Here is a 27579-nt window from a genome sequence, read left to right as displayed (position 1 = left end):
TTCTCGATGAAAGTCCTCCAACTCCCTTAGAGTGGTGAATGGCAACCGTAAACAAGTAAAATACTTTGTCAATTTTCAAAAATAAATAAAATCCGTTAAAAATTATGTTAAAATCTTAAAAATACCGAATGTAGCCGTTATTTACGACGACGGGGACATGCGTAGGCAACTTTTGTCATAAGCCATTACAATATTCAAATGAGAAACTTGAAAAAAACGGTGAATAATGTAGCTAAAATTCGTCAAAATACCGAATATAGTGAGATACCATTATATGGGGACTATACCAAAACGTGGACAGGCACAGAAAATATTCTGTCATAGGCTGTAGTATCCGTTACGAACTTCAAATACCAAATTTGAAACAATTCCGGTGAATAATGTTGCTAAAATCAGCAAAATACCGAATATGGGTAGGTCCAGTTATATGGGGGCTATATGAAGATGTGGACCTGCACGGACAAATTTCTGTCGTATACTGTAGGATTCGTTACGAATTTTAAATACTTAATTAGAAACAATTCCGGTGAATAATGTCGGTTAAAACACCAAGATACCGAAAATAGAGAGGTATCATCATATGGGGGCTATACGAAGACGTGGACCTACATGGCCCATTTTCAATACCAAAAGTCCTGCAGACATAGTACACATTTGAGTAAAATTTTATCAACCTACTTCATTTCGTTCGGAGGCTACAGTGATTTGCACAGACGGACGGCCATCGCCTAATCGACATAGAATTTTATGCTGATCAAGAATTTTTGGGGTCAAAAATGTATATTTCGTAGTGTTACAAATGGAATGACAATCTTAATATACCCTTCATACTATGGTGGAGGGTTTAAAACTATGTATGCGGTCTTTTGAAATTGAGCAATTTTTTTTTTAATTTAATGAAAGAGGCGCCAAGTATGAAAAGGAAGAGGTGAACTAAAATATGCAAAAAACGATATTTTTATTTCTCCACGGAATTGTTCTAAATTTGATATCAAGAGTTGGTAACGGGTTCTACTTCTGGTAGGACACTGGCTGTATAGGTCCAAGTTTTACTATAGCTTTCACATAACGGCATATCCCGTTCACCTAATATAATAAGTCCAAATGAACTGTATTTTGTTACATCCCACCGAATTCAGTCTAGAAGCAAGTAACTCAAATCGGTTCAGATATAGCTATATATATGTTTCCTTTCCTGTCTTATATATGTTTCATCCGATTTGGAGGTTAAACTTCCTCACATGCGTAATATGCACTCCAGAAGAATGATATTTGGTACCGGATATCATATACTGCTCAAAAATACCTCTGCCAAATTTTTATCGAGATCGGTTCGGATTAGGATATAACTCCGATATATATCTTTATCCGATATCAGGTTTATTGCGCATCAAATGGGTAATATCAGTCCAAATGGACGAATTTTGTCGATTACGACTGAATTCATCCTATAAACGTGTATTTCAAATTTGGTGTAAATCGGGAGCTATAGCTCCCATATATATGTTTTATCCGATTTGGGGTTTAAAGTCCCTCACAAGCGTAATATGCATTCCACAACAATGATTGTTGGTACCAAATATCAGATACAGCTCCGAAGTAAGTGTATCAAATTTTGTCAAGGTCGGCTCAGGTCTGGATATAACTCCCAAATACATCCGTAATCCTATTTCTGGTTTATTGTGCAAATAATGGCTAGTATCATGGAGTGAATTTTGGGACGTACGTTTCCATTTTATGCAACTCAGCTTCGATATATATGTGTTAATAGAATCCTCCTCCAAGTGATATCATGCACTCTATAGCAAACTATAACTGCTCTAAAGCCAAAATGTTAATAGATGGTATGATCTACTTGAAATAAATTCTTTTGTTTCGGAAGCTCTACTAAATATACATAGTGGTGTAGGGTTTCATACAGTCGGCCCCGCCCGACTTTTGACTTTTTCTTACTGTTTTTTTTTTGTTTTTTGTTTTTAAACCTTTACTGCATCCTCCAACCGATCTTACTGGTATTTGTAGTTTAAAGTGGAATACATTTCAATCCAGACATTTTTAGATAAAAATGTTTCCTTTAGCTAATGGTGGAGGGTATTTAAAGTTCGGTTTGCCCAAACTTAATGTTTTTTTACTTGTTTTATCATCAAACACTAACTAGTCAAAATAGAGAATTGTTCAATTTGATGTGGGAGAAAGTTCCGACCGAATTGGATGAGGACGAAAACAAAGGACACAAATTAGCCCATCAGAAGTAATAGTATAATACTCCCAAAAGATAATGCCTTACTTGTGTGTTATCTTCATTTTGCCGGGTATGGGAACGGCGTTCAAGTACAACGTAGTAAAATATAGCACAACACAGTACTATATGGCAGTTTATGGAACACATCCACAATCACTAGGAATCTGGGTATTTTCCTATGCCTTAACACTCCAGCAAAATCCACTTAATATTATTAACTGGAAATTTAATAATACTCTTCCCAAAATACATTACCATTTCTTTCATTTACGGTTCGTAAAATTTGTGTCAGGCTATAATTCCGCAAATAATAAGTGGCCAATGAACCTTTTCTCAACCAAAGCCAAAAACAAATATGTATTTTTATGGACTGACCCAAATCTTTAAAATTTCTTTTTTAATATTGTTTTCTGAAGTAGTAGTAAATGATGACGCAGCTCCGACATTTACAAATTTCAATTCATTGGCAATACAAATAAGTTTTCGACTTTTGTTTTTTTTGTTTTTGTAAAAATTCGACCTTCAATAATGCATAAACAAATGCACATGTATGTCTGTAGAAGTGGACGGACAGAGATCACGCACAAGCCATAATTCAATTATTGCATTACCGATTTTTTAGGATTTTGTTGTGCTACTCTTCTTCGTAGTTTGTTTTGTTATTTTTCGATTCAATCTCTTTGCCAAACCTGTTAACCGACTGGGCGACTGACGTTAATGCAATGGACGTAATTGTTTTCTTAAACTCGGCATTGTCATGCATTTTTATGACTAACTGACTGGCTAGCTAGGCTGGCTGGCTGACTGACTGACCATTTTGGCCAGAAGAAAAGACCAGCGACGAAACAGACTTGTTTTCGCTATGGCTGGCCACAATGAAATTCTGTTGATGTTGCGCTTGGTAATGAGGCTAGCTGATTTACGTCGCTGACTCGAAATTTCAATTTCGATATTTAAATGTTGGAAAAACTCAATTTCTGTTGGGTTGTGGTTGTTTTGTTAAGGTCTTCTATTTTGCATTTTCTCATTTGAAATAAAAGTTGTTCATACTGACCCCGTTTTTTTCCCTAGCAGCGATGCAACAATTAAACAACAATTAACTTGCTAACGATGTTAGTGTTGGCAGCAACAATTAATGGATTTTTGTTGCTTACCTTTGCTCAACGCACTCAGAATAATGAATTTTCTTGTTATTTTATTATTGAATGGATGCAACGAATATTGAGTAAAAGAGACCCTGAAAAGTCAACCAGTTGCTAGAAAACAAAAACTACAAAAAGGCATAAAAATAAAAAGATGGCCAAAGTCTTAAACCACACTTGGGTGAAGAACAGGGAAATTGTGTAATTATGTGTAGTTAAAAGTTTATTGCATTTAATTGGAACGAATTGTAGGTTGAAAACTTTTCAGAAGATTAAAATAACTTGGAATAATTATGTTCTGCTGTGTATAGTAATTTCGTTTTACCTATATCAGCTATGAGCAAAACCATTTGTAGGCAACTTTTTTTCCTCCTCAAAATTTTATTTTAGTGCAGATTATATTGCTGCATTTTTCAAATTGCTGCATCAAAAATCTATTTTTTTTTTTCAAAATTATTTTTAAGTGCAAATTATAGGTGTATTATTAAATTGGATACAACTACTTACTTCTCAGCGAACAGTACATCTTAAAATTTTAGATTCATTCCAAAAGTTCGTGTTGGGCCTTTTTTGGAGGGTATATTAAGTTCGTCATTCCATTTGTAAGATATCGAAATAAAAATGTTTGACCTAACAAAGTATGATCAGCGTAAAATTCTAAGACGATTTAGCCCTGACCGTCCCTCCGTCTGCTAGAGTCAAAACGACATTTAGATGATTTTAGCCACATTTTCAATGGAATTGTATGAAATTCTACACGAGGAATTTTTTGTGGGTACTTTACCCCCTGGAAGAGAATTGGACCTATATGGTCCACTGTATCCATATAAGTGTAACTCCCGATATTCGGTGTTTTCATGATTTTAGCCAGATTTTTCACCAAAATCGTCTCAAAATCCGCTTGTGAGTACTTTATCGCCTGGAAGAGAATTATCCATATAGGTCCACGATATCGTATAGCCCCCATATAACGGTACCCCCAGACATTCGGTTTTGGATGATTTTATCCAAATTTTTTAATGGAATTGTCTGAAATTCTACACAAGGAGTTCTTTGAGAGTACTTTACCCGCTGAACGAGAATTGTCTATATAGGTCCACGATATCGTATATCCCCCATATAACGGAACCTTTCGATATTCGGTACTTTTATGATTTTAGCTAAATTTTTCAATAGAATTGTTTGAAAATAGACACAAGGAGTTCCTTATGAGTACTTTATCCCATGGAAAAGAATTACCTATGTGGGTTCATGATATTGTATAGCTTCAATAACGGTACCTCCCTATATTCGGTATTTTGATGATTTAAGCCACATTTTTCAATGGAGTTGTCTTAAAATCCCCCCTGGAAGAGAATTGTCTATATAGGTCCATGATATAATTTATCCCCTATATAACGGTTCTTCCCGAGCACGTCTTCGTATAGCCCCCATATAACGGTTTTCATTTGAGCGGTATTTTCCGACGGTTTTTTTCTGAAATTTTTCAAGTTTCTTTCAAATAGTGGAGGGTATTAAAAGTTCGGCTCGGCTTAGTTGCTTTTTTACTTGTTCCTATATAAAGGTACCATTTTATATTAGGTATTTTTAACGATTTAAGTCACATTTTCTATTGTATTTATTCAAATTTAAATTCGGTATTTGCAGTTCATATGGGGTTCTACGTCAGGTGTCAAAACATTGTCCATACTCGTCCAAGGTTTCCACATAAGAATACCCAGCATTATTCGGTATTTTGATGGTTCTAGCCACACTTTTCCACGATGTTTTGAATTAATAGTAACATATCATACCATATTATCCTAACCCTTATGGTAGAAAATTGTTTATATATGCTTCCGTTTTGGTATGGCTCACATATAACGGCTCCACCTCCTTTTTTTTGTAAATTTTAAATTTTTTCTCCAAACGGTGTCACTGGCATTTGAAGATAAAAGTGAAGCACGTTCGAACCCAGATAATTTTATTAAAAAATGTGGAGGACTAAATGTATTTTTTTACCAAACTGACCAGAGCCAAATTAGTTTCTACTAATATTGAAAATAATAGAGCATTTAATCTAAATTTTTCTGGGTTCATAGATCAATAATAAATTGTTCACGCAGCTGCTCAAAATCTGACTAAATGCTTTTTTATGGGGCATTTACATACAAAATCTCAACCCGATTTAACTGTGATAATTGACCAATCACAATAAATTAATCATTTGCTTTTCGTAGTCAAATTATTTGTGATTGGTCAATTATCAGGGTTGACCCAGGTAAAGATTTGTATCCAAAGACTAATTACTTTTAGTAATTATGAGTTATTAAAAACGTGCTATTTCATGTTTCCAAATTGTTAACCACCGATTTGCCACAAACATAAGCATTCACAGCGAATCAATAAATGGTCCCACAAAATTATGTTCTTTGCTCTCCCACAAGGAATTTATGTCCATTCGTTTCATATTGGATATTTGACCCACCAATATTTGTATGTTTTTTTTTTATTTACAAATGTCATGCTATTTTGTATTTGAAGTTAAATTTGTTGTCTTTTTTTGTGAATGTTGTTGTTGTATTGTGCTTCATATTCTGATGGTGTTGCCAATTTACAAATAACCATAGTCAAAATATATAAAAAGAAAAATGAAATGTGGCACAAGAATAAAGGTAGTATAATTGGCTAAGAGCCCGTTCAATTTGAAAATACTGGTTTTATTAGATCCAGTAGATTAATCTTCTGTGTTTAGGAGGATATATATGCCGCTCAGCTGATATTTTTTTACGTATGCTTACACAACCAAAAGATAATGCAAAAAGTTAAATAGTATCAGTCAGTTTTTCCGACGGATGCATACCCCAGTCTTGAGTTATGATTATTCAAACCGTTGACCTTTATGGGGGAGGTTCCGAAGCAGTTGGCCAATATTGACCGATTCGTATTTGACCTAAGACTGATATAAATTTTACACCGTGCCAGATTTAGGCTATATCGACTACTTGCTGTACTTTATATGAGATATGTATAATTTTTTAGAAAATGTGGAAATATGCGAGGTAACAGATACATATAGCGGACCGAATACTCCATTTCTATACTTTATCTAATACAGATAAAAAATTGGCATGTCCAATTTGAAGGAAATCGAACATTTATATCAAATTTGATGCAAACTCGTAAATTCCGATAAATTACATATTCTTATTAGATTTCTGTTTAAGTTTAATCGTAAGTAATCGCCGACTTGTTTCGCAAGTTTCACAGATATAAGTATTGGAAATTATGACCCTTTGTGGGTGATGTACCAGAAAGGGGGTTGGCAGATGTATATCATCCTTACAACAGATCTTGCGTTAGAAGAAATATTTGGATGTGGAAATTTGAAGAGATGCTTATTTCGCTTTGTTTGAGCGTTTTGTTTTCAAAATCCTAAAACCCTATGTGGGCGAGGTACGAGAAAAAATGGTCGATCTCTACCATCTTTATAACAGAACTTATGTTGATGGAAATATTGAGATGTATCAAGTCTGAATGGAATCGGATGTTATCTTCGCGTTTTATGATCTTCATGAATACTCAAAATTTTGATTCTTTGTGGGAGAGGTTCCAGTAGGAGTGAACCGATTCGTGCCATCTTCACACCAGACCTTGGGCTAATAAAAGTATTGTGATGTGTGTAATTTGAATAGAACCGGATGGTTATATCGGCTTTTATGATCGTTTTGGTTATTCAAAATGTTTACCCTTTGTGGGGGAGATACCAGAAGGAATGGTCCAATCACTACCATCTTTAAAACAGATCTTGTTTTGATAGAAATATTGAGATGTGCCTAGCCTGAATTGAATCGGATGTTAATTTTCTGTTTTATGAGCTTCATGAATATTCTCTCTTTTTGTGCAATTCCGAATTCGATTCAAGTTCGACAATAATATTATGATTTACCAAGTTTGGATCAAATCGGATACTCCCTTCGAGAGTTACCGGGCGCACCAGCCCGGCAGACAGACGGACGGACATCGCTAGATCTACTCCAAATGTCCAGAAACGGGTTTTGTCCAAAGAGACCTAGGTTCTTAAATCCTTATTTCGATGAGGCACGTTTTGGCCGTATCAACTCTGTAGCCATATGGATGAGAGTATATAAAATATATAAAAATGAGGTATCAAAAAACATAATAAAGATTCAATTTATTTTGAAAAATAAGTTTTTATTCGCATTGGTGACCATCAGCAAGGAAAATAATACATCTTCCAATGTATTACTATGAGCAATAAAAGATTTTTTCTAATTGTTCGAATGCAACATATACAGAACTTCTTTGAAAAACAGTATTTCCGTTTGTATGTCGATTCCACACCGGGTTAAAAAGAGAAGATCCTGATAATATGGCTTATTCCGGATACAATTTTGTATCAAAACACGCAATTTTTTCTATGCAAGAACTTTGCAATAATTTTATCTATTAAAACATCTGGCAACGCCGATTTTTCTTACAATTCATAACAGAGAACTAAAACCGTTGCAAGAGAAAATATTTGTTGTCATTTTGTGAGCAATAATATCGACACTGACGATGACACTAAAACTCTCACTCACACACCCTAGCCGTTTTTCATTTATCAACATGATTTTCCTTCCCTTTATTATTGTTGCTGTTGTTCTTAATAATTTCGATGTGCTTAATAAACGCAACAACATCATGGCATGACAGTTCTCAACAAACGACAAGAACAACAATAACAATGCCGTCGCCGCATTGTCAGCGTCGTGTCGAAAAGTAGGAAACGTGTATTTATTTATTCATCTATAAATACCGATGCCGACACAGGGTACCGCTGGTTTTAGTGGTCAAATTTAGGAACAAATTTGTCAAGTCTCCGCCAATGAATGACATGACATATAAAATGTTTAATCTTTCAATATATGGTTTTTGGGCTTAACTTTAGTTTGGTAAAAACTCTTCAACTTTTTCAAAAATTTATTCAAAGAGGTTAGGAATCTTCGATTTTTTGGACCCGGATTTTTTATAAAACCAAAACGTCGAAAAAGAGACCATTATGTGGGCAACCATATTGATGCCAAATTTTAGCTGACACCTTTACCTTACGAACTACGTTTTTCTAAATTTAAAAATCGTTGTAAGTAGCCATCTTCGGTCGTGGGCTTGAGATTTTCTCCTCTAGCTAACGCGAACCAAAGTTTTCTAAATTTGACACTTTTTGTTAATAGACAGTCTTCGGCCTGGGATCAAGGTAAATATACCTCTGGAAAAATGTAGAGTTTTTACTAAACAAGAGTTGTTCCGACTTTGAACATGGATAACATATGAACAATTGCTCTGTTCCAGAACCTGCTAGAATCTACTAGTTTTGTAATTTTTTTCGATATCATGAAGGAAAAATCGGTTACACTTGTACAGTTCTAAAACAGACCAAGTGTTGGATGCATGGCACAATAGGAAAGGTAGTCTCATCTGCTAAACCAAAACCAGCAAACCTTTCAGATTGTTCAAGAATATAATATAATACGATTATAAATTTTTCCTTTGATATCCTTCCATTGTCAAATTTATATTTTGAAGTTCTTCCTTGTATAAGGCCGTATAACTGGCAAGAAATTCACATTTATTTCTGACTAAATGTTATAAGGTGAGATAAAAAAAAAAAAACTGCAACAAAGTCAAACGTCATAACTTTTACAACGGATTGGTATCCGGAGATTTTGGTAGCCATTGTGCGCTGGAAATGAAGCGAGGAACCTCATCTTGTAACCATTCTTGGCTTGGCCAAGGCTTTAATAAACCTTCTAGAATATTTTCGAGATAATATTCAGCATTTATTCTGATGCCACGGTCGATTAATACGAGCTGAGAGCAACCATCGGCGGTTATGGCGGCCCACACCATCATCATGGTCGGCGCTTGTGTTCTGGTGGTCAACCGAAGGTGCACATTTTCACCTGACCTCTTTGGCAAGTAAACACGATCATTTTGTTTGTTTACTAACTGCTGGACAACGAATGTTTTCTCATCGGAGAAGTTCACGACTTTCGGCCAAGCGAAGCAACTCTTTAGCGCTTTTGGGTCTATTTTCTTCCTGTTGCGGTGAAAGTTCTTGCACTTTTTGGAATTTCAATGGCTCGGAGAAAGCTCATTTTTTTGTAATTGCCGAATGGGATATTGCGATATGTTCAGCTCACGAGCCATTTTCGGCCACTGCGACGCCGGTTTCGATCAAGTAGCTTCTTTATTTTTCGAACCATTTCTGCTGATGTTGCCGTTTTCTTTCATCCACTTCCTTGACGTCGGGCTACGCTACCAGTATCACGGTGACGAGCGATGGTGCGAGACACAAACGATTTATGCAGATTTAAATGCTGGAGTGATCTAACGATAGCCACTTGTAGCTTTCCAGCCAAATATAAAGAAACCGCACTATCACGCTTGAATTCCATCATAAATAACTGTTTTTCTGGAAAATTCTCACCAAAATGTTGTTGTAAACTGTCACTGGAATAATTTTAACAGCTGTCGGAAGAGTAGCCTAGAAATGACAGTAGTCTGAAGTTGGTTGCAGTTTTTTCATCTGTATGTTATTTTCACTCCATTCATGCCCTCGGGCATAGCATGTAGGACTTGATTATGAAGTGGTTTGAATTTTGCTTCAAAAAATTATTTTGCTGCAGCTAGAACAAGTGTGAAAATCGATTGTATCGCTCCTTATTTTGCTTTAATACTGGTATAAGATTGTGATCCCGCTTATTCAGTCGAATTTGCATTAAATTTATTTCCGGAAATTGTCGGCGTATTTTGGCAACAATTTGCAGCGGATTTTTTATTGGGGTTTTGATTCTCATAGACTGACTTAAACAGAAATAAAAAAGAAATGAGAAGTAGGAAATTAATGTCAATCGACATCTAGCTACGGTTTAACACAAACAACTGTGTCGAATAGGTTCAATTTAATTTGCCGATTTTTTCGATGACACCCTGTTTTATTTCGCCCCATTATGAGTATGGCCCAACGAGTATGCATGAATGTGTGTGTGTAGATGAAGACATTCACACGCTTCTTGCCCATTATATTAACCCAAAAAGAAAAATGATCAAAAAAAAAGAAAACTTTTTTCTTTCTGCCAAAATATGTTTTTATTTTGTTAGCATTTTTTCCTTTAGTTGATTGTTAACATTCGACATGTTCTCGCAAGATATTGCCCCGGGTTCGATGTCTTGGCCAATATTGACTGTATTTTGATTGTTTCGAGTTCGTCTGTCGGCAATAAAAATATTTCAATTTCATTCATTCGAATGCAAGGAAATTCGGGAACTCAAACGCAGTTCATGTTTTGTATTCGGGTTAATTGGTTTCAATAATCACTGCGTCGTTCTGGTTCGGAAAAATTAGCCAGAACAGGTGAGTGACACATCAAACAATAGAAGAACAATAATTGACGTGGAAATATCAATAGAATGGAGGTGTTTTGAATTAATGGAAACATACTTATAGTTTTCGCGCCATCTACATATATATATTCTTGTGCGGCATAAAGTGTTATTCATCTGTGATTATGTTTAATCCTCATTATCAAGTTCATTGTTGTGTTACAATTGTCTAACCGTGTGAATATTAGCTGTGGTTAAGCAGAACATTTTTCGAAACTATTTATAGATTTTTTCAAAATATTTTATTTTGTGACAAATATAAATGAAAACATATTTTGGTGACACATTTACACAAACACACAACATTTTAGCATACATACCTGAATCAGCAGTGTTTAGCCCGTAAGATACAGCAATACATAGTTTTGGACTAAACATAGAGGTCGAATAAATTTGAAGTTTATAAATATACAAGTTTCTAGCCAAGGCCCATTAAGTAAATAAGAATACCAATAAATTGTGATAACAAAATGGCCATCGTATATTGCTGATCTTTTTCATATCCCAAAAAGCCGGAAATTATATTAATTATGCCGGGATTTCGCTCATGCAAATTTTTGATTGGATTCTCTTCTAAGGTGTCTTTGATATACGAAATTTCTCAAAATTGAAACTGAGTGAAATGTGACCGAAAAATACGGAAATTTACGAAATTTGCGGGACCAATTGCCTAGTCAACGCCGGATTTTCTGAAATCCGTTTTAAAAATTGTTTTTGATGCAATTATACAATTTTAGACCAAAAATTTCTAATATTTCCTAATTTTATACCCTAAACCACATAGTGGTAAGAGTATTTAGCCTTTATGCATTTTCTTGTTACATGGAGAAGGAAGCGAGATAGATCCATACTTACTTTTGAGGATCTTCATAGAATCACCTTCTCAGTCTATTTATGTGAGTTTGAAATTCGTACTTAGAATTGTACTAAAACCCAGTTCTTAAACTTCAATTCTCATATTTAGATTTAAGTAAATTTGCGCGTGGGTTACTGTTGATGTGTCCTTTAGTTAAATCCGTACCAACAAAGTTACGTAAAAGTACAAAATAAGTTGTCTGATAATGACAAAAATCTTTGATTTTAGGTACTATAAAAGTACCAAAACTTACTACAAATATATCAAGTGTTAATTTTCTGGTATGAAGTGGTCATAAACTGCAGTTCGTGTGTGAAATGTTATACTTAAAAGTACCAAATAATATCAAGCCCTCAAATGTGTGGTGTAAGAGTTTTGCCTTTTTATATTGGTGTAAAACATGAGGTATGGTGACGATTATGAAATTTAGTACTAAAACGCGTTAACATGTTTTTCAAAAATTCGATTTAAAAAGTCGAGCTTTTTGGATACTGGTTTTTGAAGTTGCAAAAAGTACTAAAAGGTACAATATTTTTATTTTACAATCGTTAAAGCAAGGCGTAAAAAAATTGTGTTATATCTACTCTTGCTGTTAAGGTGTGAATAAGGTTTCGTACTAAAAAGTACGAAACCGCACAACATTGCTATTATGAGATCCGCAGATTTTAGAATTTTAACTAACCGTAATTCGAGTTAAGGGTATGATAAGTACCACAGGTGCGAAATGATAAAATTTTATTGACGAGGGTTTTTTGGTTAATTCATTCTTTAAAAAGAGATTTAAGATACCAGATATCGTTTTTATACCCTCCACCATTCCTTTTGTAACTCATAGAAATAATAATTAGACCTAAGAAAGTATTTATATTCTTGAGCAGCGTAAAATTCTAAGACGATTTATCCCTGTCAAAACGAATAAAGATAGGAAGCTATAATTTTGGACCGATCTGTCTTTTGACCCAGGCAGGTTAAGTAAGATTATCGGTCCACGATATCATATAGACCCCATATAAGGGTACCCCCGAAATTCGGGTTCCCCCTAAGTACTTTATCCCCTGGAAGAAAATTGTCTATATAGGTCCACGTTTTAGTATAGCACCCATATAACGGTACCTCCGTGTATTCGGTATTTCCATGATTTTAGCGACATTATTTACTGGAATTGATTCAAATTTCGTATGTGAAGTTCGTAATGGGTACTACAACCTATGACAGAAAATTGCATATGCAGCACGATGTACTTTTTTACCATTTTTTTTTTGAAAAGTTTAAGTTCTTTCCGTATGGTAGAGCGTATAAAAAGTTTGGCCCGGCCGAACTTAGCTGTCTTTTTACTTATTAGTTTTCTATTTTAAAGGGAAAATTGAAATCAGTATTATTGAGTGATCTGTAAGAGTTCAATCTTTCTTGAAATCATTCTTAAATTTGGAAAATCCGCAGTTTAGGGGAACGAAAAACACTAAATGGTTTAAAATAGTACATTCTGTGTACTTTAGGGCGTTAGTCCAGTGTTAGTCCACCATTTGGTTACCTCATATAACGATCCTCCCAATTTATTTCGAGGTTTCATTTTGCAAACAATTTATCTCACAAAAATTTTTCGATATCGGTCAACGTAATGACATAAGCTCCAAAAAGCGAAACCAGTTGGTTTATCCCCTTTTGAAGGCCCAAGTCTTATTTTTTACCCGAAGTAAGCACATGTTTTAACCAAGTTACTTGTACCAATCAAAAGCTCTTATATTTTTGGAAATGAGGCGGTTTAAGTATTAACAAATGTTCACATGATAAGGCATTTCCTCGAAATAAAAATGACATATTTACACAAATATGCTTCTACAGTGTTAGATTTTCCGAATGTATTTTGAAATCAAATTTTGTATAACCCTGTAACCTTTTCCAAAATTTAATATTTTCATTTATCTATTTTGCAACTTCATTATTATTTTGATTAGTTTTGTTTGTGAAACGAATTACATTTCATGCATTCGAATAAGAAACAAATTATAATAAACTGCCCGCCAATGTTGAACAAATATTTTCTATATCGAACACATGAACAAACAACTTGTTGTTGTTGCTGTTGTGTCAGCAACTTTGTCTGGACACTGCACAAACAACATTGCGACGACGACAACGACGACGTTGAACTGAATTTTCAAGTCAAACCACAAAACAATCATTGCATCATTGCTGTAGCTTTTTTTCTCTTCACATTTCGGCTAAAGTCAAGTGTCCAAAACAATTCAAGTTAATTGAAACTTTATAGATATTGTGTGGGTGTACCAAAAAACAACAACAACCAACCACCAAAAACCTGATGAACCAAAAATGCCAAAAGCGGACTACAAAACAATGGAAAACACTTGCAACCAGCAATTTTTGTTTATTTCCAAAAAATAAATTTGAATGCTGTTGTTAGTGTTGCTGTTGTTTTATTGGTTTATTGTGTTTACTTTGACAGAAAGACCTTGCAAAAGTTCAAAGATGTTCGTACATTCGCTGTGTACTTTTTTTCTGTTTTAGTTTATGTACATTGCTCCCAATCGAATGCCAGATGTATTTCTATATCGACTCGAATTATGACCATTTGCAAATAAGTCAATAACAATTTATGCATTTGTGTGTATGCATGTATGTTCAGATATGAGAAATGCACTACTAAGTATTTAATTGAAATGGTAGTGATGGCTTCTTCTTATGCTGACCATTTCAGCACGAACCTCTTGAAGGGAACTCTAAGACTTCCATTTGTTTTCACATTCTACTTCTTTGAATTTTTGCAAATACCATTGTTATTAACACTTCTTGTTGTAAATACTTAAATTTAGCTTGAAATTAACTTGATCCACATTTATGAAATATTTTGGAGTAATTTAGGTTCGTGCGAAGTGCTATTATGTTGTCACGAGGAAGTTATGGCAATGCCGAGAACAAGTCTTTTAAGTGTTGTAATACCAAGTACATTAGCGATATAAAAGAGAAAGAGAGAGAGCGAGAGAAACGAAGGAATTTAGACGAAAATATAAAGTTGTTATGTATATGGTCTGACACTCTATGCAGCGTACCTAAACAGTATGTACACCATACTTCCATCCTCGGTTTGATTTTTCAAAAATCCTTGAAATTTTGTAGACGTTTCCCATTTTGACACTAGATTTTATATTGGCAACAAATTGATGTGCGAAAATTATATTTCCTTTTCTTTAAAGCTATGACCTTAGAAGAAGTGTTTTAATAAACCCCATCGTCGCTATAGATATAGTGCTGTCAGAATTATTTAAATTTGCATACATTGAAGAGAATCAGTGAGCTCCCAATTATATCTTTATTCGATTTCAGGGTTTTTTCTTGTGTTCTGGTGGCCAACCGAAGGTACACATTTTCAGCTGACCTCTTTGGCAAGTAAAAACGATCATTTTGTTTGTTTACAAACTGCTGGACAACGAATGTTTTCACATCGGAGAAAACCAAATTCGGCAGTTCACGACTTTCGGCCGAAGCGAAGCAAAACCTTAACTCATTTGAGTCTATTTTCTTTCTTCTGCGGTGTAAGTTCTTGCACTTTTTGGAATTTCAATAACTTTTTGGAGCTCATTTTTCAATATTTGCCGAATGGAGTATTGCGATATGTTCAGCTGACGAGCCATTTTTCGGCCAATTCTCACCAAAGTGCTTTTGTACGCTTGTAAATAATATAATGAGCTGTCACTGGAATAATTTTAACAGCTGTCGGAAGAGTGGTTTAGAAATGACAGTTGGTTGCAGTTTTTTCATCTCACCCTGTATATAGGTGGACGTTTTCCTGTAGCCCCCATATACCTCCCAATATTCTGTATTTTGATGATTTTAGTAAAAATCTTCGATGAAATTGTTTGAAATTTTTAAAAATCCACTTTCGGCAATATTTCTACTAAAGTGATTATTCTGCAAAATTCCCAAAATCATCTTTTCTTTTCATAACATCCTCGTTGTGGCATAGCATAGCATATCAATATTGATTTGTTTGCAATCTAGTTTAGCAAATAAAATCTAGTTTTGCTATTATTTTTATTGGAAGCATGGTGAAGTACATTAGATTGAGTTCATGTGGTTGCTACAAGCACCAGGGTCGGTTATAAGAGGGGCTTTGTATTATTCCATTTGTCCAAACATCATACATTCGTATGGGTGGCTCAGGGGTGGCGGAATCGGTGGGGCAATAGCGAGCGCAATGAACGTTTGCTAGCTGGTAAGCTTGTAAAGTAATCTAATGTCTTAACCAATCTATTTATTGCGAGCTATGGCAGCTAGCTTGCTGCTCTACTCCATCCTAGTCTGTCATGACTGTTGTTACCTCTCTGCGGCGGCCGCTGTTGTTGCCATATTTTATTCGGATTATTGTGATGTTGGTGGCTTATTTATTTGGTTGGGCTGCCATTGTTGTTGATTATTAGCGTCACGACATTTTAACATTGCAACATAAATTAGAGTTGCTTCATGTTTGAGTGGCTGTTGTCATTGTCGTCGTCTTCGTCATCATCATGCTCTGCTGCTGCTGCTGCGGTAGTGGTGCGGTGCTGTCATAAGATTTAGTTGTCGTTAGAGAGCTAGTTAGTGGCTGGGCCATTGTTCGTCACACATACCTTCTGATCGGTTTGGAGTTCGAGCTGTGTTATGCTGACCCAGAAATCACGTTCAACTGGCATGATATTGATTACAATTTATGACATTTTTGTTCTGTACCTCTCCACATTGTTCTTGGGTTTCTTCTGCTGCGCCACAACTGTTGTCATCGTTCGACTATTTGGACTTCTTTTGTTTCTGTATGAAGCATAAGGTAGAATAAATTAAACCGATCAAATGGAATTCAGCCTAGAATCATACTCGACTTGCAATCGATGGTGTAAATCCACTTTTTGGTTTGCTGTACCAATGCCGAACAAAAGCTTGGTTGGTGTCGGATAAATTTACTTGAAATTTGGGTTGATGTTGTAATCTAGGAAAAATGATATCTTTATTCTTATGAGTGATTAGTTCGTTCAATTTTGGCATGGTTGTCAGCTACTTTTATTTTTTTGTAGAAATGTAGAATAGTACAAACCAACCGAAACAGTTATTTTGATTGGGAAAGAGAGCTAAGTATCAGATGGAATTTCGAACAAAAAACGTTCTACATCACAAAGTGTGGTTGGGCAAGAATGGAAATAGAAGCAAACATTACGTATATCTGGTTGCCCAAAAATTGGTATCATTTGTTGCAAATTTTCACTGTATGTTTGAATGAGTACCAACAAGATTAATGGTATCAGTCGGGTTTTCCTGATCTGACCTTAGTCTGATATAAAATTTACAACATACCTGATTTGGGCTGTATCGATCATTTTTTTCACACTTAACGAGATATGTTATAATTTGTGTAAAATTTGGAATATGCGTGAAGTACCTTATGTTGCGGACCAAAGATTTTCACTTCATCTAATACTGATGAAAATATTGGTAAGTGCAAAATTTTATTTTATAAATGATACTCATAATGTTCAACTTTTGTGAGGAAGGTATCATAAGGAGTGTGCCCATAGATTCATTATTCACTTCGGATCACGGATTGAGAGAGATATTTAGATATACCAAGTTTGAAAAGTATCGCTGGCTTGTTTCGCAAGTTTTATAAAAATATCATAATGGAAATAATGCGATGTGATATTTTAAATTAACCGGTATCGCGGCACCTTGTCGGACGCTGTGAATTGCAGGCGTTACAGAGAGATTACATACAAATGTTTTTATTTCAAATGCAAAGCTTGAATGACATGTGGATTCAACAAGCCGGTGCCATAGCGTAACAATTGACTTACTGAGAGGCAAGTTCGGTGAACATTTTATTTTAAGTTCGGGACTGGTCAATTGACCACCTAGATCGCGCGTTTTAATGCCTTTAGACTACTTTTTGTGGGGCTATGGGCTCAAACTCATTTCTATACAGATGAGGTCGCTTCAATTGGATTCAACGAATTGGAAGGCAACATTGAAGCATTTATTCGTGAGATACCGGTCGAAGTCTTAGATCATTTGAGGCGCAGTCGGGGACTGTACTATAAATTCTGTACTATAAATATTATAAATTTGAAAATCTTTCCAATAATTCTTAAAAAACACCCCTCATTTTTTAGATATTTTGAGGTTGTTGTGCGCGACAACTCTCTAAGGGGATATTCGATTTGATCCAAACCAACATGATATGAGCGCTACTTCCATACAGAACCCCCCCCCCTACAAAAGATAAACATTTACACAGAAAATGATTTAGCTCATAAAATAAGAAAGAATCATCCAATTTTCAGTTGTGAAAATAATTCCGATCCATCCCACCAAGTGCCTCCCAAAGAAGTGTCAAAGTATTGAATAATCATAACTTTTATAAAATATGAAATAAGATTCCGATTGTTTTCAAAATTCGCATATCTTAATATTTATATTGACATAAGATTTGGTGTGAAGATGGGATATTGCAGACTACTCCTTTTGGTACTTTCCACTCAAAGGGTCAATATTTTGAACAATTATAATGCTCATAAAATGAGAAATGATAATCCAAATATTTTAAACCTTCGAACGTCCGAATACATCTACAAATGCAAGATCTCGTGGGAAGATGGAATATAGCGGTTCACTCCGTCAGGTACCTCTCTCACATTTTGAATGTTTATAAACCTTATAACATGCGAAACAAGTGAGTGATTCTCTTCAAACTTAGTATATCTCAATATTTCACTCAATCAGAAATCTGGCCTGAATATGGGAGGGGTCAACTTTTAAGTAAAGTGGAAAAGTAATTATTTTCCAGGCCAGTGTAACATCTCTGACAATGAATCAGCAGATGAATTAGCAAGACGTGAATTCGAGTCAATCGATTTGTAGATCTGCAGCTCGATAAAGCCACCCTTGCGGTACTTCTTCCGAGTGATATATAAACATTACCCTTGGAGGTTTCAACAAATCTGACTAAATGAAAGGGGATGCGATGTATCTAAGAAAATTTGGCTGGTGCTCTCTGAGAAGAGATCAAGGTCGCTCATATCCATGGATAAATCGGACCTACAACTTTTGGTGGGAATAATCGAAGATCACAGTTACGTATGAGCCATGACCTTTAAATGAGATTACGACAACACCGATTACTGCAGGCCTGTTAAGATGAAGATGAAACTGAAACGGTAGAGCACTTACTCTGGAACTATCCAACTCTTTTCGGTATTACACATAGTCTTACAAGGAAGCAAATTCAGCACGACTTGTCTCCCTTCTCCGAAATTGAGCCAAAAGCCATTCTTCAATTAGCCAAAAGACTAAAGTGTCTAAAGACGATTCGTCGTTTGTGTATGAATCACACACAAATTTCTCTATCTTTTTTCCCTCCTTTCTCTTTTTTCTTAAACTTTAGGATGAACACAATAGACCACCAGGTCTCCAAGTACAGTGATTGTTACAAAGCAACTGCGCACCCTTTAACCTAAACTTATATATAATGTGAATATGGAACTTATCGGCCCATGCCTTCTTTTAATGCGAAACAAGTCCGCGCTAATGTAAATATAGGATATATCGGTCCATTCCTTCTGGTACCACCTCCTCAAAATATAAAAATTTCGAATAACAACTAATTAGGTAAAATTGGAAATAAAAAAAAAATGTATATATACGTTTTATATAAAGTGGATAAGTAGTCGATATAGTCCACACGAAGGCGGTTTTATATATCTGTCGGCAAAAACGTCTGATACTTTTTAACTTGTTTTTCATTATTACCGGCATATCTTCTTATTATTTATCTCAAAAAGTGATATTTTTCTTTGCATGTCAAAATATATCAAATTTGAATCAAAGTTATGCGATATTTTGCTGACTACTTCTACACATGAAGTTCTAATCAAAAACAACCCCTCCTCATTCTGAAAACACATACCTATATATAATTGTATTTTATTAAATCGTAGTTTATTAGGTTTTTATTTATAATCTTTTAGTTTATCTTCAACCATTATTTTTTATAATTTTAATTTTCTCACTTTTTTTTATTGTTTTTTCTTTCTTTTGTTGCAGGATAATGTCCATCAATGATTTGCCACCATTGCCAAAAAGTTTAAGCGGCATTAATAAAATGCTTGCCTCTGATTCCGGTCTCATTAGTGACGTGGATACCGAAATGGCCAGGAATGCCAAAAACAGTGAAAGCCAAAAAGAAAATAATAGCAATAGCAGCAACAACAACAATAATAATAGCAACATTAGCATTAAGGATACTGGTGACAAGTTGAACAATTCAACATTAATAATGGCGGCAACTGCAACTGCAACATCGTCGTCATCATCATCAACAACAACAACAACAGCAGCAGCAGGTTCCGCTTCCGCAAACGAAACTACAACAACGACAACACCTCTAAAAGAAATAAATGGCAATGAGACCATTTCGGAAATACCGCCCGCGATACCGGGCAGCAAATTGGATAATCAAATAGCAACGTTGCGTAAAGAAATGGTAAGTTCTCTCTCCCTCTGCATTTTAAATTTGTTGTTTTTGTTACGCTCCGAATGGCATTTGCATTGCTGTTGTTTACTTTTGGAACGCAGCGTCTATTTCACAGGGCCCCACGACCAACAATTAAATGCTCTTTGAATGCTCCGTTTGAACTTTTAACCAGACCCCCAACGCAAAAATATCTGTTTTTTTTTTTTGGCGAGACGTTTGTTTATGATTTTGACATTTATGTGTGCGGTTGGAGTTGGAGGTGTCTTTCTTCTTCTTCACCTCCAACGGCGTTTTTGTTTCGCTGTTAAACCCAATTACCGCCAAACAAGCCAATCTATCGGCCACAAAGTGTGGCAATTTATCTTTGCCTAGAGTTTCCTTCCTCTTGACGCTCTGTTTGGCTTCGAAGTGGCATTTCAGCTACAACAAAACAAAAGTAAAAGTCATTTGAACTCCAAACCGAAATAACGAACGAGCGAACCAACCAACCAGCGAACAAGCGTCAAGACAAATGATGTTGTGTTTGACAGTCTGCCTGCTTTGTTGGCTACGTCGATTGCACAATAGCCTCCTAAATTGCTGTCATTTTATAATGAAGATGATAATTTGCCATTCTCTGTTTGTATTTTTTCTTCTTCTTCTTTGTTTTGGTTTAGTTCTTTTAGATTTTACAGTTAATTCATTTAAAAAGTGATATAATATGTATTTAATGATGTGGTGGCAATGTGAAGTGGGGGAATGGCAGGGATGTAGTGGTACGTCAGCGGTTTATTGTTTTCATGGTGCTGAGAAAGTAATGTGTGAAAAAGTGGTTAGCTGCTTGGTATTTAAGATTCATTATAAGTTTTGTAACAATTACGGATTTGAGTTAGTTAATTGTGAAATAGGGGTGTGAATTGTGGGGTACTAAATTGGGCAGAACCAAAATTTTGTCCCATACCACTGAATACAAAAAAAAATTTTTTTGGTCAAAAATAGTGTATTTTTATAATGAACTGCCCAGGTCTTCTTTGTGACGTATGAATTGTAAACCAAGAATCAACATTTTTGAATAACCGATGATAAAATCAGAATAACCGACCGTAAAATCAGAAATACGCATCCGGTTCTATTCAAATTTCACACATGCCATTATTATACCCTCCACCTTGGAAAGGAGGGTATATTAACTTTGTCATTCCGTTTGTAACATCCTTAAATATTCGTCTTAGACCCCATAAAGTATATATATTCATAATCAGCATAAAATTCTAAGTCGATTTAACGATGTCCGTCTGTGTGTCTGTCAGTCTGTTTGTCCGTCTGTCTGTCTGTCCGTCTGTCTGTCTGTCTGTCTGTTGAAATCACGATACAGCCCACAATATTTGACGTAGAGCGCCAAAATTTCGCAGAGCTATTTGCATTGTGTCTAGGATGGTTGATATTGAAAATGAGATATATCGGTCCACGTTCTGGTATAGTCCCCATATAACGGTACCTCCCGATATTCGGTATTTTGATGATTTATGCCACATTTTTTCACGGATTTGTCTGGAAATTGGTATTTGTAGGTCATATCGGGTCCCTGAGCGTGTGGCAAAGCATTGCATGTATAGGTCCACGTTGTGGTATAGCCCCCATATAAAGGTACTTCCCGATATTCGGTATTTTAGTTTTTTTTGCCACATTTTTTCACGGATTTGTCTAAAAATTGGTATATGTGGGTCATAATGGTTTCCAGATCCGGTTTCGAAACATTGCATGTATGGGTCCACGTTTTGGCATAGCCCCCATATAACGGTACCTCCCGATATTCGGTAATTTGATGATTTTTGCCACATTTTTTCACGGATTTGTTTGAAAATTGGTATTTGTTGGTCATAATGGGTTCCAGCTTCGGTGGCGAAACATTGCATGCGTGGTTCCATGATTTGATATAGCCCCCATATAACGGTAGCTCCCGATATTCGGTATTTTGATGGTTTTTGCCACATTTTTTCACTGATTTGTCTAAAAATTGGTATTTGTGGGTCATAATGGGTCCTAGTTCGTGTGGAGAAACATTGTAATTATAGGTCCACGTTTTGGTGTAGCCCGCATATAACGGTACCTCCCGATATTCGGCATTTTAATGGTTTTTGCCACATTTCTTCTAACGTTTCTTTTACCCTAAGGTGGAGGGTATTAAAAGTTTGGCCCGGCCGAACTTAATGTTTTTTTACTTGTTTTTACTAACACAAGATCTGCTATGAACTCGAACGAACTCTTTCTGGTACTTTCCCCACAATAGGTTCAAATTTTTTGAAGAACAAAACTGTCATAAAACGCGAAATAAGCATCTAACTCTCTTCAAATTTCACACATCCAAACCTTTTTGCTAACGCAAAATCTTTTGTGAAGATGATAGATATCTGCCAACCGTTCTCGTACCCCACCCACAAAGGCTCACAATTTCCAATACTTATATTCGATTTCCTTAAAATTTTGCACATACCAATATTTTTATCTATATTAGGTAAAGTATGAAAATGGAATACTTCGGTCCACTATAACTGTTACCTCACGCATTTTTCCACATTTTTCAGAAATTTGCACATATCTTATATAAAGTATAGGAAGTAGTCGATTTAGTCCGATTTTGGTCAATATTGGCCAACTGCTTCGTAATCTCCCCCATAAAGGGTCAACATTTTTAATAATCATAACTGAAGGCTGAGGGTATAAATCTGTCGGCAAAACCGACTAATACTATTTTACTTGTTTTTTTTATATTCCAGACAATAAATGTGGACTTTTAAACATTATTTTATCAAAGAATCTTAGAAAAGATTTTTAATGGTCTCTTGACTAGACAGTGGCTTATTAAAAAATCGTGGATTTTTTGAACGATATTTTAAGCGACCTTTTGAGCAAAAGTCGTGGGTTGTTTGAAAAACATTTTTCAAGGACTTTTGAAGAATACTTTTCAAAGACTCCTGAAGGATGTTTTTTCAAGAACGTTGTGGTCAAAAATCTTGAAATTTTTAAAAATATTTTTATAAGGCCTGACTGAAAATTGTGTATTCTTATGGAATATTTTATCATGGACCTACTAATTAAATATCTTCGATCTTTTCAATAATATTTTTCAAGGTTTTTTTTAAGAACCTCCTGATCACAAACGTTGATTTTTGAAGAATATTTTTAAGAAATCTTTGATGTGTTTTATGAACAGTCCTAGATTTTTTTTAAGATTATTTTTGACTAAAAAACGCTGATTTTTAAGAAAAGTGTTCAAGGAACTATTGAAATCGTAGCTTTTTTGAAGAATTTTTTTCACAAACATCCTGACAAAAAATCTTGGATTTTTGGAGTATATTTTTCAAGGGCCTTTTTACCAAAAATGTTATATTTCTTAAATAATATTTTCCAAGGACCCAGGTGGAGCTCACAAGGTGGATTTTTAAAGAACATATGTTAAAGGACCTCCTGATCAAAAATCGTAGATTTCGGCAGAATATTTGTTAAAGGAAATTTTAATCAAAAATCATGGATTGCTTGAATATTTTTTCCAGGACCTCTCGACCTAGTATCGTTTTTAAAGTATATGTTTCAAGGACTTCCTGAAGAATATTATTCCAGAACCCGTTTTACTTAAATGGAAGAACGATACGAAAACGCGGATCGACACGACCCATTTACGAACTTAACCTGCCCACTGGTAAACTTTGCATGTATGCATAGTCTATCTCAATTCGTTCGAGAGATAGCGTGATTACAACAGACAGACGGACGAGCATCGCTAGATCGTCTTAGAATTTTACGCTGATCCAGAATATATGTACTTTGTAGGGTATATTCGAAGAGTTACAAACGGAATGACAAAGCTAATATACCCTCCATAGAATGGTGGAGGGTATAAAAATATGTTCGAAGTATCTTCTGAAGAACATTTTTTTCACGGACCTTCTGGCCAAACATCGCAAATGTATTTAAATGTTATACTATTTGTTGGTTAGTATTTATACACTCAGCTAAAATTTGAGAGTTACGTGAACTGAACAACCTATTACAAGGTAATGTAAACAAACTGACCCCGCATTACCAAAACTGGAAAATAATGACATATTCCTTCAATCTTCGCAGTCATGACACAGTGTTTGAAACATGGACATGTCCCTTGTAAAATTATGGGTTAGTTAGTGGATTTGTAAATAGTTAAGAATATTAACAATTGGTTAAGAAACTTATTATATCCTAACAAAAATGTTTACTGGGATCAATGATTCACAATCTTTTCAGTTTGTAGGTGGGTACATGGTCCTTATCAAATGGTTCTTCTTTTTCGTTCTTCGCATTCAATATTTAGTATCAGTTATTGGACCAAAACTATTATTATTTTTTTAATTTCTTGGGATCCACTTCTTTGAATTTTCCCAGACATACTTTGGCATAAATATTCTCTTTTATAACAAAAATCCTCCCTCACCCCGTTTAGGGTATTATCGCTTCACAATTTCTGTTACTCCCGCAGTACTGTGTCTGTCTACCGGAGCATTTTCTCACTCATTGTCAGTGGTCATTTTACGGTTATAAATTAGACGAAAAGAGCATGATCTCATCTCGTCGCCTCTCTGTGGCCGTCATCAGGGGTGATTTAATTACCAATGCCGTGAGATAGCCGCTGGCTTCTATAGAAGTCATGGTTGGGGAAATGTTAACCTTTTGTCTCCAGGTTTGTGTTGTTGGTCAAATGAAATGGAGTGGATGGCGATGGTCAAGTGTTGAAAACCAGCACTGACTCCGGTAGAAACGATGACAGTGTCACTGCCATGGTGTGATGACCTGTTAAAAGAAAGTTAATAAAAATTTTAATTTTTTTCAAATTTAATCTCCATCTAATCTTTTGGTGTATTTTAAAAATTGTTGTTTTGGTTTTTATGTTATTTTGCTGATGTAGCTGTTGTTGTTGTTGCATTGATTCATATAAATTATTCTTTGTTGTGTCTGGTTGTGGTTGATATTCACTCCACATTCTCCCCATGAAGCAGCCAGCCAGTCAGCCATGGATAGTTGTTGGTGGCGGTGGCACGAGCAATATTTTGTTTTCTGAGGCCAGCAACTTAGCCATAAACCAACTATCCAACCTACCCAAACATCAACATAGTTCGGAGCGATTCCTGTTGTCTGATCTTAGAAACGAGTTTTTAACCTTTCACTTTTACAAACGTTGGCGTCGGCGTCGGTTCGGTGAGCTTCCAATGCGCCAATGCCGTTAAATAGAAACCGCAACTCAGAGCATTAGCATTTTTCGAGTTGTATAGATTGCTCGCTAGTTGTATTAGAAACCTTTTTTTTTGCTCCGGTCTTAGGAATGAATGGAGTTGTTGCTTTTGTTTCGTTAGTAACTTATTTTTAAAAAGAACCTGTTTCAAATTAAAGTGAAGTGTTTTGGAACAAAAAAAACAAATGAATTGAATTTAAAGCAGCAACAGCAGCAGAAAAAAACTCTTCCAAATCTAGAAATGTCAAGTGTGGTTGCTTTTAATACAATTTGTTGTCAGAGGTAGGTGGCTGGCGGCGTTGATGGCAATGATTGTAAGCAGTAAAACTTACAGCAACAACGATGGCAAGCTTTATGTAGACAACCAAGGAGCGGCAACTTATGTGGGGCTCGAACATGACTTACCTGGTTTATTGTCGGCTTGTTCTGCTTCTCCGTCTTCGTTTACGGGTTGACGAGTGGTGGTGGTGGTGCTGCTACAGGCCGACAAATCGTGTTTACGGTTCTTTTTTAATAGTTTTACAAAATAAATATATATAATTTAAACGTTTAACAAGTTATTGCTTCGTGTATGTGTCGATATTCAATATTCTGTTGCAATTTCAATACTAGGGCTTGACATGTTTCGCGTACGTTAAGCTATGTAATGATCTGTGGTGGGGCAGAGTTCCTTCTATACGTTGAAATACTCAACCTTATGCCTTGTTTCTGGCTTATGTAAGATTTTTACGACGCTGTCAAGATTTATGATTTGAAAAGAATTCTTGATCAGCTGACATTTTGAAAGTACGGCTTTTTATAGTACTGTTCATTAAAATTCATATTTTTCTAAATCTACAGGAAAAGAACCCGCGTAAATGATATCGGAGGTAAAACTAGAAAAAAAAGGGAGGGTATAGTCGGTTTTAAAGGTTATATCGATATCGCCAATATACAACAAATCACAGACGAAACGGCTGAAGTTACGTCAACATTTTGAGAAAGGGTCTGTATTTTTGCATAGGTGTATGATAAGACTGGATTTTAGAAAATTTTCTCATAAGGACTCGACAAATAGTACAAAATCATCAGTAGTTTTTGAACAGCTATGTTAGAATCCTGAATTTTCCCACAACTGCTACTGTTGGTGATAAGGCTAGAATTTTTGAAATTTGTACCACGAGTATAAAAAGTTACTACATAATGTGACATATTGTGACTGCTTATTAGGCAAACGAAAGAAGCTAGTATTATAAGCACTAAATAGTAGAACATATTGTACATGTATTGGGTAAAGATATCTTTTAATTATACCCGGAGATCATATATATTTTTAGAAATTGGCGGCGTAAAATGGCTAACTAGAAGTACAAATTGCAATACCATCTTGCATGGTATAAGGTATAAGGCTAGCCTTTGAAATATCGTATACAAGTGCTCGAAATGTACTAAATATTCAACCGGTTGAATCTTTGAAATTTGCATGGAGATTAGTCAATTCGAGTTTGTTTTACATTCGAAGTTCGTACTATTAATGCACGAAAAGTATTGAATAACACGAAATACTTTAGCGTATCATCTGCTATGCTGAAGTCAGAATGTAGAAATTTACGGGAATATGTCGCATATGTGTGCGAAAAAACTATTTTTTTTTAATTCGTACCATAGTGGTACGAAGTGTATTAATTCCTTTATCCTATTTAAATGGATTGATATAATGCTAAAAAACAGGAAAATCAATTAGGGCTTGAGAGTGAGTTCCATTAGAAAAACTCTGAGGGGAGGAACACCGCAGGGGAAGTTCTCTCACCCGTGCTGATTTGAATTAATAAAACGGCCACGGCCGTTAAAAACGGTTACTAGCCTTAGGCCATAATATTTGGTATTTTGAAGATTTTGCCACGTTTTTTAGATATCGCACGTTCCTAATAACAGATAGTGAAGGATGTTAAAAGGCTTAAACTGCAAAACTGTATAACCCCAGCTTTGGCTTCTGATGAATAACGAAATACTTGTGATTTTCGACCAACTTCGAATGAAGGTAGTAGTCACATATACCTATGACGCAGTGGTGTTGATAAGTGCTAGATTTCTTCCAACAATTCGTACGATAAAATAACTCGGTACGATCTTGGACTATCGTTTTAATCTAACATCGAAGAGTGAACTAACAAGTAA

At 35.4% G+C, this 27579-nt stretch overlaps 1 protein-coding gene across 2 annotated transcripts in view; it reads left to right on the top strand.

Annotated features, from left to right (window-relative positions):
- Nucleotides 1-27579, top strand: part of LOC101888125 (putative uncharacterized protein DDB_G0282129) — a 130967-nt gene that overhangs the window by 60989 nt on the left and 42399 nt on the right. For both annotated transcript variants that reach the window (XR_009343059.1, XM_059126923.1), the window contains exon 3: nt 19751-20189. Coding sequence is in view for 1 of the 2 variants with exons in the window: in XM_059126923.1 (XP_058982906.1) it covers nt 19751-20189 (439 nt within the window). In the remaining variant the exon portion in view is untranslated. The remainder of the gene's footprint in view (nt 1-19750; nt 20190-27579) is intronic.

Source organism: Musca domestica, unplaced genomic scaffold (assembly GCF_030504385.1).
Source record: "Musca domestica strain aabys unplaced genomic scaffold, Musca_domestica.polishedcontigs.V.1.1 4, whole genome shotgun sequence".
NCBI lineage: Eukaryota > Metazoa > Arthropoda > Insecta > Diptera > Muscidae > Musca > Musca domestica.
The sequence above is the reverse complement of the archived record's forward strand: the minus strand, read 5'-3'. Positions and strand labels throughout refer to the sequence as shown.